This window comes from Macaca thibetana, chromosome 5, assembly GCF_024542745.1.
Source record: "Macaca thibetana thibetana isolate TM-01 chromosome 5, ASM2454274v1, whole genome shotgun sequence".
In the NCBI taxonomy this organism is placed as follows: Eukaryota; Metazoa; Chordata; class Mammalia; order Primates; family Cercopithecidae; genus Macaca; species Macaca thibetana.
The window spans coordinates 125730555-125744151 of NC_065582.1; the positions used below are offsets into that span (position 1 = coordinate 125730555).

The window sequence follows — 13597 nt, forward strand, 5'->3', positions numbered from 1 at the left end:
TACCTTACTTTCTTTTCTATTGCTATCTTCTTGCTCAAAGAATGGTGCTTGTCTAGTTGGAAATGGCATACTCTGATAGCACTTCATTGGCAGGTCTCATGCAGGACACCTGGAGGACTCATGCCAGAGAGACAGAAGCTTAGTCTCCAGGCAAAGTAATTCTATACGTCAGAAGCCACCTGGGCATTTTATGCTGCCTTGGGGACACAGACACAACATGCTCCATGAGCCCAATGAATCCCAGTTACTCATTCACAGGATTTGGTCTGGGCAATTTGGTTATACAGGTTACACAGGTTACTCCAGCTTCTAAAACTTCAGTTTTGCTCCTGGATTTTGTCATTCTAATAACCCACCAAAAGGGTTTTTAATGTCCTCTAGTGAGATCCCCCAGTGATGACCCTGGGGCCCAAACACTTCCTTCTTCCTCCTGGATCCAGATTATTCATCATATATTCCTTTAATTTAGCCCTACCTCCACTTCTCTTCCCATGTTACAAGAGCCTATACCTTGCCAAAGAGTTCACTTCTCTCCTCATTGCTTCACTTCTTAGCAGCATTTGACAAGATTGACTTTCCTACCTTTTACAACATTTTCCTCTTGATGCTTTTGAGACAAACCACAAATAACAATCACCTTGCTCTATTTTCCTGCTATCTCACAGGCGTCAACACTAGTCTCCTTTGCTGACTCCTCCTTTACATGATCGCTAAATACTGGCTTGTTTGAGTGTCCATTCTCAGCCATCCTTTCTTGTCTATCCATACATTCTTCCAGGTAATCTAATCCGTCTCCAGCCCATAATCTCTGCTGAGTTCCAGGCGCGTGTCACCACCTACCTAATCTCTACTTAGATGGGTACCAGGCATCTCAATATCTACATGACTGAAACAGAACCACTGACTTTCTCCCATGCTCTAGAATTTCCTCCTCCACAATTCTTTCCCATCTAGGCATCAAAACTAATATTTAGCCTCATTTTTTTCCTCTTTCACCATAAGCCGAATTCAATCCAAAAGTAAGTCCTATTCACTGTACCACTAACATAATCCAGATTCGAAAGCTTTGATTTCCACTATTACTACCCTAAGCCAAGTCACTATCATCTTTTCCCTGGGTTATTGCGTCAGTCTACTAAAGGGCCTCCTTTTGCTGTGGTCTGAATGTTTGTGTCCCCACAAAACTTACATGTTGAAACTTAATCACCAATGCAATAGTATTAACAGGTGAGGATTTTAGGAGGTGATTAGGTCATGATAGTGGGGATCATGAACGTGATTAGTGCCCTTATAAAAGAGACCTCAGAAGCTGCCTGGACCCTTCCACCATGTCAGAGCATAGAAAGAAGGCCATCTAAGAACCAGACAGCTCGCTTCCCTCACCAGACACTGGGGATATTTGGAACTGAAGAACCACTGATAGCAGCTTCTTATAATCACAAAGTGAAAATTGGTAGTGATGGACTGAAAAATCATTGCAGTGGCTTTCCAACTGGCTCACTCTTCATTTGCATTCATAAGAAATATGAAAGATATCATTAAAGAGGGCAAATGTAGTTATAGTGACAAACTTGTGATCTATGCTGAAGTAACTCACAGCCACCTTCAGAAGACTTCAGAAGATGTGATGAAAGGATTTCCAAGGCTCTTACATTATTCTCAGACTTTAGGAAGGAAGACAGTTGAATATAATTTAATGTAAGGAAATAAAAACAGGATAAAATTTTCATTCATAGGCAGCATATAATATTTGAGTAGGAAATAATATTGTTCTTGTCTGATCTAAAAATTGGGTAAATAGAATATTCAAATGGTTTAAATATCTGAAAGGTAAGAACATGATTTGGTAAAAGTCTTATTGTTAGTATTAACAGTGAAGTGAAATACAAAAGTTAGCCAGGTGTGGTGGCACACACTTGTAATCCCAGCTACATGGGAGGCTGAGGCCCGAGAACTGCTTAAACCTGGGAGATGGAGGTTGCAGTGAGCCAAGATTGCATCACTGCACTCCAGCCTGGGCAATAGAGTGAGACTCTGTCTCAAAAAAAAAAAAAAAAAAAAAAGAAGAAAAGAAAAAATAAAGAACAAAACAAACAAACAAAAACAATGAAGCAAGGCATAGATCTATGAATTCAAATAGTTTTTCATGCTCATCTTCCCATTCCCATTCACCATGATGCATAGCAAATTAAAACCTGCTACGGCCCTTGTGAAAATCTTCTAAATTATAAAGACTTGGTAGATATAAGCATCTGAGCAAGTTTTCTCAAAGACTTAACAGGAGAATAACAGAGAAGTCATGAATAGCAAAGAGGAAGAGAATTTATGAAGAAAGAAAAAATTACAGGTCTAAAAGCCTGGAGGTCTTACTTGGGATATTCAGCTATTTTGGTAAAACATAAGAAACTAAAACTTGAGGAGGAAGATGGTTGCTACAAATCTATGTAGGCCCTGGAGCCAGAGATTATTGACTTAGATTGTGTGTACAACAAGATCATTATTTAATGAGTTTGGTTATTTACTTTTTCATTGTGTCCAGAAAAAATGAAGCTGGAGAGACAGGGAATTAGACAGGTCAGCAATTAAGTCCTGGAGAAATGAACAGCACTAGAAGTCCTAGGAGAGGCAGAATTGGTCTGAGCAGGCCAAAGAGATCTGGAGCCTGAGAAGGCAGTGTTGGGCAGCATCAGCCTTCCAGCAACGCTGGAACGTGGTTCACCTCCCCTGGCTCTGCATTCCTGCCTAGAGGTGGGCTTGCCTGGACTTACCAGTTGCCTTGTGACCAGAATGAGGCCAGAGGACAGGAAGTGAACTCTAGCACAAGTTAAATCAAATGGGTCAGTCATTTAAAGTAACTTCCTGTTATCCAAGCATGAGTTAATTAAATGGTTACATGTCTAAAAGTGGAAAATTTGGTTCACTCATTTGTAAATTCAACAAGTGTTTCGTGAGTTCCTTCTCTGCACCTGCTACCATGCTAGGCACAGAAAGTATAGCCTGTATCTATATCTATAGCCTGTTATTTTTGAGGCCACAAGGTGCACAAAGTGTCAAAATATTCATGAGTTTACAAAGAACTTATATACATATATGTATGTATATATCTACATATATATCTACATATATACGTATATACACACACATCTATATGTAGATATACACAGGTGCTAACTTCCCTGTATTTCCCAGCCAAAGACAATTTCTCTTGCTTCTGAAATTTCACAGGAAATTTTCTGTAGCTTTCTAATTACTTATTGCTTTCTCTCTCTAACCATATTTTATTTTACTTAATTTGACTAGTAGGTCCTTTACAACAGAATTATTGCTATTTCATTTTTGTGTCTTCTTACTAAAGTGAGTGAATATATGCAGGCATATAGATAAAACATACACAAAGTATTGAATACATCCAACATACAGAGAGGTACGTTATAGTATTAACGGTAAAATTAAGAGCTAAGACATTATGTGTGATAATTATCTCTTTTTTAAATTTTGTATGTACTTTCTAAATCATATACAAGGAATATACGTTACATCTCTCTCACCTGCATCCCCAGTAAAAGCTACTTAAAAAAAGAACAGAAAGTATCACACTAGAGTAGCAAGTGTGTATTTCCATTATGAGATAAGACTATATTAAGGACTGTACACATGGACAGTCTTTTTAATAAAATATTGTTTCAGCTTGAAGAAGCAATCGTGAAGCTGTTTTCCCAAAGTTATGACCTGGAAACTTGGAGTAGAGAAGAGCAGAGTAATATGCAATTACATCACTTCAAGAAAATGAGACAAAACAACTATAATTCCATCCAGTATCTAGATCTATAAAAAAAAGGAAAAGAGTTAACAGTGTGGTGGTTTCTGGGAAGCATTTGGCTCCATATTTTTTCTTAAAATGTGCTTTATTTGCAGAGACAGTAAAAGTCAAGAGTTGGCATATACAAACTATCACTTAATTAAGTTATATTGTTGCAGTCAGCAGTTGTTGGTTTTGAGATAGAAATAATGTATTATAATCATTGAATCTAAGAGAGGACTAAGCAGAATATGAATCAAACACACTTCTATGTGAGAATGCCACTACCCTCAGTTCAAGTGGAATCTAATTGGAAATGCCAAACCTTTACTATTCTATTGCATATTTACATGGTACCAATGCCATGAATTTTATTCCACTCAAGGTGCCCTCAGGGAGATAAAGAAAGCAGGAACAGTCAGAGAAGCAAATTTGTATTAATGTACTTAAGGCATCTTGCCACCAGTGGGTCTGGGAGGAGCTGCTCAGTCTGCCAACAGCATCTTCTGGACTTACTGGTGTGATGGAGCTCAAGGATTTTCTGCTTCGCCTGAGCTTCCCAGTAGAAATTCTTAGGTTTACTTTACAAAGATCACGACTCATTTTTCTTGTTTGTCTACTGGCTGCAAAAGAATCGACACTCTCTCCTCTTAAGCTCCTTTCCTAGGCTCTGGGTGATGATGAAGTTTTCCTTTAAGATAACACCCTTATTACTTAAATAGGAGACACTTCATGTTCAACTCCTAAAAGCAGTGGTATTAGTTAAGTTTGGTTGTTGAGATTATGTTATGAAAGCGATGAAAACACTATAACTGATAATTTTAAAGACAAATTAATTTTTGCAACAGAACAACTCTCTAACTTTAGTGTAAAGGGAAAATATTCAGAATTCCTTTCTCAGAGGTTGTATTTTCAAATGGCCTATACTTGAATATTTTAATAATCTAAGCTTTTATATGAAGTCCATGTATCTCTAGTAACCGTGAATTCTCCACCCACGTTGCAATCAATGAATCTATATAAGCAAATGGACTGTTGGCATTGGGTTTCTATTTCAGTTAAAAGTATAAGATGCTTCTTTTTTAGGAAATTAAAACAAGAATCAGGTGTGGAACTTTTAATTACATGCTTAAAAGACTGTTACATACATATTACACTATTTTGAATATAACTGAAAAGGTTAATTTTTTCTTAATCATTGCTGGGTCTCTCTCTGTCACTCTTTTCTCTCTTTCTCTCTCTCTCTCTCTCTGATTGAACAAAACATTTAATAGTTTATAATAAAATGTTATACACCTGAGAAATAGTAGAATAAATGTAAACTCGACACAATATTCTAATGTATCGATATAAAGTTTATATCTATCTATCTATTGATCTATCTATCTAAACAGATTTTAACCAGGAAGACTTACATCCATTTATGGTTAAATAGATTGATCTCAAATGAATTTCAAATATAGTTAAATAAATTTATCTCAATTGGGGCTACTATTCTTTATTTAGACATGTGCCTATTAATAAATATAAACGCAAATAACATGGTTTAAGGATGTATAACAATATGTAAATTCAGCATACAAGTATATTTCCTCTTTGGAAAGTGTTTAGTGAATATTGGAGCCCTAACTTATTCTACTTCAATTTGATTCCTTTATAAGTTTTTAGCTAAACCATACTAAACACAATCAGACCCCAGAGGGCAATAACATGTAAACTTCAGTTAGGTTGGCTTTAGAATTCTATCCACAATTCTCCAGTCAATATCTAATTATAAATACACTGAAGAATTTCAACTCTGTAATTTGAAAAAAGAATCCATTAAAACACTGATGATATTAAGTTAGGGTATACTGCAAACTCTTTGATTGTTTTATTTAATAAAATAACAAGATAAAAATGACATCAATGGAAATTACTAGTCATAGATACTAAGTTGGTCCCCTCAAGAAAGTTAGCAACATTAATAACTAACAACATTGACAAAAGAGCTGTTTAAGTAAAACTTCATAAAATAAAGCTACTTTCCTGTAATTTAAGCTTAAGAGGTAGAGACTGACAAATACAAGTATTATTCCTTCATGTCCCTTGTCCATCAACACAAATTAAAAACATCACTTCAATACAAACAATTCAATATGTGCTGAAATATAAAGACATGGATTATATGATCTAAATTGATGAAAGTTATTCAAAAGCAGTCTCCTTTATAAAACCCAAATGGCATGAATTCTACAATATGAGATTGTGTGTAACTCTCTTACTCTAAAATTCTGTTTTATTTTTAGGAATCACAGATTAATATAAATGTGAATTTTTCAAAAGAAAAGTGATTGAGTAGCAAATATATCTGAATTTGTCACCACATACCCTATCTGAAAAATGGAAAGAAGCCAGGTCATTTCGTTCCTACCCAGAGATATGATCCTAGCACACCTGTCACCTGCTTGCCTGTCTTGGATCCACTCTCTGGGAACCAGTTCAATTCCAGCATCCTAATACACACTGACTGGTCTCTCTAGTTCAGCTTGCCCTCCCTAACAATGGTCCCTTTGGCAGAGCAGCTTATTCTTAATGCTAACAGGAGGTACCACTTACAGAACACTTGCTGACTGTTCAGTTCCCATCAAAGAAAACCCTATGGGGCAGATCCTTTGATCATGCTTGTTTTATACACAGACTTTTGGGGCTTAGGTTAAGAAACTTTCGAAGGGGCAAACTAATAAGTGGCAAAGCCAAGCTTTGAACCTACCACTCTCCTGCTTCAGAATTCATATCCTTAACTCATGGACTCCCATTTAATTATTTATTCTTTCATTGTTTGGTGAAAGCTTATATTAAAAATTCATTTTTTTGTGGGGGGGGGGCATGCTTTCTGTCACTTTGCAGAAACAAATAAAAGTTTAGCTGAACCCTCAGTTAAGATCTTTCCAGTGTGATGATTCAATACAATATTCTAACCATAAAGATACTCAGAGGAAGGAGGATGCCATCCAGAAGTCTAGCATCTTTGTAAGGCACGATTTTTGCTAGGCACAATTACAGGTAAATGGCTCATTGAACTAAAGGGAGGAGGGGTCCTGTGGTCACATTTACCTCCAAGCCCTTCTCTGCACCCTTTCTCTCCCTTCCTTTCCCTCTCTCCCTCCCACCCTGCAAGCTTACCTTGGTTACAAAAGCATATTCTGAGAAAATCAAAAGGAAAAGTGATGTGCGCGATTCAGGCTGCTGGGACACACACACACTCAATTTTGCAGCCTATGGATTCTGCTTTCTAATAACTTGTCCTCAACCTGACGCCAGGGAGTGGATTAGAAAGTTCTTTCCCCTACTCCCATTTTCACCTGTTATTCACACTGTGAGCAGGAGGAGCCTTTTCACCCTCGTTGTTGGGCTGAACTTGCTCCGCGGTTTGTTCTTGGCTGGGTCAGGAACTCTGGTAGAGGGAAACCAGTGCCCTGTCTCTGCCGGGCTGGGACTTCGCGAGTCACTCACCTGTAGGGGAGGTCCGAGGCCCGCCCGGGCTCAGGGGCGGCGCGTGTCTCCTCCCAGAGCATAGCTCGGCCGGGAGCGTGCAGTGCCCCCCACGCAATCAGCGATCCTAGAGCCCAAGGAGCTGTTAAGTATTTCTTCGTTTCGCCACAGCAGAGAAGTGTAAGAAACCTGAGCCACTCCCTGTGCCTCAGTGCATGTTGGGAGTGTTTACTTTCTTTCTTAGGAACAGCTGATAGGTACACTCCTTTGCTCTCTGCCACACTTCTTGAGAAATGAATGGACATTCTAGTTAACGCTTTAACCACGGGATCTGACTGATGCTAATCTCTATTCTCCAGTCCACTCAGAATGTAGGTAATTGGTCTGTGAGAAACGACACCAACCAAGACTGAGCGCCATTATCATGTCTTTCTTTTTAAGATTTTTCTTTTCCAATTTGAGATTTGCTAATTTTCTCTCCTTGTTCTAACACATTTTCCTGCTAGCACTTTTTTTCACCGAGAGCAGCGTTTCACGCTTCAGGGTGCAAAAGGACCACGTATGTATTCTGCTAAACCCAGGTACCATCAGCTGTGAGACTCTGGTTTAGTAGGCCATGGATACGCTTTTTTATAAGCTCCACAGAAGGAACTGGTAGACATCAAAGTTTGAAAATGAACATAATGAAACAAAACAGAGGAAATAAATGATAATTTTGTCATTATCTATTGAATTGGATTTGGGGGCTTTGTTTTTTGCCAGTACCTCCAATTTCAAAAGGACACCAAAAAGTCATAGAAACTGTTAAATAACAGATGCTGTGGAAATATGAAGTACATTTATACACACACACACACACACACACACACGTTTTTAAGGATCATTGTTATTTTACTGGTTTCCTATGTAAAGCAACTATTCATAATAGTTTAAACATAATAGGTTATTTTACAAGTGTAAACCTGAGAGCCCACAAAAGAAATTCAATCTGATTCCTACAAACAGTTCAGCAGGCAGAGTTAATTTCTGGTATCGTTTGTGTTCAAATGTCAGACAAAGAGAATGACTCTAGATGTTCAGGTTGCATGTTTGTCATAGCACTTTAAGTAGGATCCTAAATGTTCAAAAGGTGAGGCCAGGTGCAGTGACTCACGCCTCTAATCCTAGCACTTTGGGAGACCAAGGCTGATGGATCACTTGAGCCCAGGAATTCAAGACCAGCCTGGACAACATGGCAAAACCCTGTCTCTACAAAAAGTAAAAAAAAAAAAAAATTAGCCCAGCATTATGGGGCATGCCTATAGTTCCAGCTGCTCAGGAGACTGAGCTGGGAGGATCCCTTGAGCCTGGGAAGTTGAGGCTGCAGAGAGCCAAGATTGCACCATTGCACTACAGCCTGGATGACAAAGCAAGACCCCGACTCAAAAAAAAAAAAAAAAAAAAAAAAAAAAAAAGAAAAGAAAAGAAAAAGAAAAAAATCAGGCAGTTTATCTATTCAACCTGTGGTGTGTGGAGACCAGGAACTATCAGATTTATCATTCTTTGAGCAAATGGTTTTATTGGATCACAATCAAAGATTTTACAGTCTTACGTAAGGACAGGTGTGACTTAGTATTATTTGTAGATATTAATTTGATCGTCATGTTGGCTCCATAACTCTCTGGTATGTGCCTGCTGGTATGGACTGACCTTTGAATGATGACTAGCAGGACCTGGAGTGCTTACAGCTCTAGGTTCCAAGATAACTTGCTCAAATCCATGCTCCACCTCCATAGTCTGCGCTTGAAGTGGGTCATTTGCTTATTGTCAGTATCATGGCAACATTCTTTTGCATCTTTTACCTGCAAGCATTGGATTTGGAGGCTTTGTCTTTCACCAATACCTCCAATTTCAAAAGGACACCAAAAAGGCTTAGAAACTGTTAAATGGCAGATGCAGTGGAAACTTTTATTCTGATGACTGCTTTTCAACTGGTTTTCTTTCTGAAACTTTTATTCTGATTACTGCTTTCCAACAGGTTTCCTTTACTTAGAGGCTTAGTGACTTCTTTTGCTTTTTAGTGTTTTATTTGTTTGTAAATATGTAATTTTTATTTGGTAATATAAAAAGTATATAACTGCACAAGTGCAATGTGGAAAATCTGAAAAACACAGAAATGTAGAGGACAAAAATCACCTATAATTCCATTTCTCAAGTATAATCATTATAAACAATTTGTTGAATGTCTTTATCACAATGCTATTACATTTGGTTGTTGGTTTTTAGCCTGCTTTCATCGCATTTTAACTGGCTGCTCTGTATTGCACCAAATGAAAGTACCATTACTTATTTAATCATTATAATAAACTTATATTGCTATAAACAACACTGCAGTGAATGATTACACATGACTCCACGCAAGCATGACTATACCTTTTAGATACATTTCAAAAATTGAAGTTGCCAGATGGAAGGCAATGTGCATTTTGAAGAATTTCCCTCCTTAAAATAATCTTTGTCAGTTTTATACTCCCAGGGCAGCTAACATGGGTTATTATACTTCTTTTAAACATTCATTAATTTGAAACATAAAAAAATCCCTGTCTTATTTTAAATATATATATTATCATACCTGCAAGTTTGGGCTCTTCGGACTTTGCACTTTTGCTTTATTGTTTATTGCATTCTTTGCTCATCTTTTTTCTTATTGACTTATAAGTTCTCTTTATATATTAAACATATAAACTCTTCATCATATATGCCATGACTATATTTTCAAGGTGATTTGTTTACCTTTTAGTCTTGTCTATGGTATTTTTGACATACAAAAGTTTAAAAATTTAGATGGTTGAATCTATTATTTTTCTTTATCAGTTACATTATAGCTTTATAAAAGCTTTCCCATCCTTAGAGTATATAAAAATGTACATATATTGTTTCTTCTAGTTTTTCTAAGATTTAGATATTATTTATGAAATTGAATATTTCAGCCCACCTAGACTTTATTATGTTAAACACCATGAAATTTAGATCTAACTTAATTTTTCTAAGTTATTAGTTTGTTAACCAAGTCACGTTTATTAAATAACTGTAGATTATAAAATTTATGAAGGCAAGAACCATGTCTGTCTTATCCTCTATTTTAACCACTAAGCTTAGCACAGTGACTGGCAGACCCATGGTTGCTCAGATTAAATGTTTAACTAGCAGTCTTGATTTCTTTCTTTCCCTCTTTCCATGTCTAGTAAATGAGCAAGTCCTGATGTTGTATCTCCACTGCTACCACCTTATATCAGGCCAGCATCATCTCTTGCTTGGATACCACAAATGACCTCCGAACTGGGCTTTATGCCTCCACTCTTATCCTACCACAGTCCATTCTCCACCTGTAGCTAGCGTAATCTTTTATAAGTAATATCCAGACTATAATATCGCTTCTGCTTTTCTTGATTTAAAGGCTTTCTAGTGGTTGCACTGTACATCTGGAATAAAATCTAAATCTGAACTGCTTACCATGCCCTACAATGCCCCACATGACTGGCTCATCCCTGCTTCTTTGACCTTTTTGATTTTCTGCTTCCTTGGTACTAACTTTAAACTTGTTGCCCTGGTTAATTTTTATTTCTGGAACAGACTAAACTTCTTCCTGTCTCTCTGCCTTTGTATTTGGTATTGATTCAGTTAAGAAAGCTCTGTCCTGGTCATAGGTAGTTTCTTTTCATTACTTTTTCCTCAAACATTATCTCCTTAGAAAGGCTTCCTATGACCACTCTATTCGAAGAAGGCTTTCAGTCTTTCTCTATTATAGCATCCTGTTTTATTGTATTTGTGGCAATTATCATTAGCTAATTGTGTTTTACTGTTTGGGGTTACCTCTTTATTTTATGTCTCCTGTCATTAAAATATAAACTCTAAGAGATCAGGAACCTTGACTTGTAGGTTCACTCCTCTATGCTCAGTGTCTAGAACAATGTGTGGTCCCCTGAGGGTCAAGAAACACTGGATCATGAAAAAATAGTAACATTAAATAAGCATTGAGTAAATAAATATAGATCACACTGTTTCTTGATTTGAAATGACACTTTAATCAAATACTGAGGGCATACATATTTTTTGCCTTACACTCCATTTCATATCTGAGGCTGTACTTAAAGAATGTGTGCTAGGAAAGGAAAAAAGGAAGCAGAAGCAGTGTAGCCCCAAACAATGAGGAGACTGCCAGTAAAAACCAAGCTGGAAAATTGCCTTAAAGAGGAAGCCAGGCCTTCACAAGGAAGCAATGTGTTAATTACATTTCCAATATGTAAAACTTAAAATAAATATATTTTACAACTAGAAATTTTGCCATAAAGATTTTAGTAAATTACAGCAACCATAACAGCTTAAGATTTTTGGAAAATTCCAACATTTATCTTGAACTTGAAGAATAAACCATCACTTCCTGTTTCAACTGAGGAACATGTACTGCTTTTCTGTGAAAACAGACAAGAAGTTTAATTAAAAAAAAAAACTTTGTTGAGAAAAGTAAGAGAGAACAAATTTCCTTTAAAAATGTACACAGAACTTTAATTAAAACAATGCTGTTATTGATGTACAAATCATTTTAAAACTTTTAGATAGTTGATGAATTTTTTAAAAGCCTCACCTTTCCAAAGTGATATATCATAAGGTTCAACAGTGACTTTTGAGTAAAGCCATGATTTGTCATGATGAAGGGGGTAAGTGCAACACAGCCATTTTTACAACTTCAACAATGAAAATGATTTTCATTAATTAATGAAATTAATTTTTATTTCAAAAGCTTTTTCTTCTCTAAGAAAGTTTCTTATCTGAGAAACTCTAAGAGACAGTTTCTTATCTTCAATATAGACTATTTTGCAATAACGTAATGGAGAGTGGAAATAATCTAGTTTAGTAATTCCTTGGAAAATTAATCTTTTCCAAGCAGATGCAGAGATGGTAATACAAAGACAAATAAGACAAAAATCTCCTTTCTCAAGGAGCTGACAATACTCAACCTCAAGACAAGAAATTTAAAAGCATACATACTTCCAAAATTCAGTGACAGAAAGAAACCCAGATTGTAATGTTGTTTTGATAGACTTTAATAGGTACAAAGTGAAATTATTATTTTTTTAAATGTGAAGAACCATTTTCAAAAAAATGAAATGGGCAGTAATCATTTTCCCACCCCCAAAGTTACTGCCTTTTAAAATTGGTTATTGTATATAAAACATAAAGAAATCCAATTAAATGTAACAGTGATTGCCGTTTTTCAAAATATGGCACTTAATCAATTCTGACTTTTTAAACTTTGTTGATTTTCTTATTGCATGTTTGATTTTTTTTTCAAAAATTACATTTTATTGTGTGTATTTGAGGTTTACAACATGATGTTATGGGATACATACAGATAGTAAAATAGTTACTATGGTTAACAAACCTACACAGGGAATTTTTGGTGACAAGAACAGCTAAAATATACTTATTTAACAAAAATTCCAAATATAATACAATTCTATTAACTATGATCCTCAAGTTGTACATTAGATCTCTAGACTCGTTCATCTTACATATCTACTGCTTTGTATTATTTGACCTACATCTTCCCATTCCCTCTGCCCTGCCCCTCCTGTCCCTGGCAACTACTGTTTTATTCTCTTTGTGTTTTGACCTTTTTTTCCTTTTTAGATTCTATATATAAGTGAGATAGTGAGATTATGCAATATTTTTTCATCTGTGTCTGGCTTATTTCACTTAGCATAAGGTCCTCTAGGTACATCCATGCTGATAAAAGTGTCAGGATATCCTTTTTAAGGCTGAATAATATTCACACACACACACTCACGTATACATGTAACATTTTCTCTATCCACTCATGCATTAATGAACAATTAGGAATTAGATTGTTTCCGTATCTTGGCTATAATGAGTAATTCTGCATTGAACATGGGGCTACAGATATCTTTATGGAGTGGTGATTTCATCTTATTTGGTTATATACCCAGGAGGGGAATTGCTGGGTCACATGGTAATTCTATTTTTAATTTCTTTAAGAATCTCCATTCTGCTTTTCATAATGGCAGTACCAATCTGTACTCCTATCAACAGTGTACTGGGCTTTCCTTTTCTTGACACCTTTACCAACATTTGACATCTCTTGTCTTTTTGGTAATAGCCATCCTTATAAGTGTGAGGTAATATCTCATAATGGTTTTAATTTGCATTTCCCTGATGATTAGTGACAGTGAGCAACTTTTCGTATACATGTTGGCCATTTTCATGTCTTATTTGGAGAAATGTCTATTCAGGTCTCTGACGCATTTTTTAATTGGGTTGCTTTTC

At 36.3% G+C, this 13597-nt stretch overlaps 1 protein-coding gene across 1 annotated transcript in view; it reads right to left on the reverse strand.

The window, feature by feature from the left end:
• RASSF6 (Ras association domain family member 6) overlaps positions 1 to 7486 on the reverse strand; it is a 49910-nt gene extending 42424 nt beyond the window's left edge. The window contains exon 1 of the mRNA XM_050790308.1: positions 7295 to 7486. Coding sequence (XP_050646265.1) covers positions 7295 to 7356 — 62 coding nt within the window. The 5' untranslated portion in view covers positions 7357 to 7486. The remainder of the gene's footprint in view (positions 1 to 7294) is intronic.
• Between the last annotated feature and the right edge of the window lie 6111 nt (positions 7487 to 13597).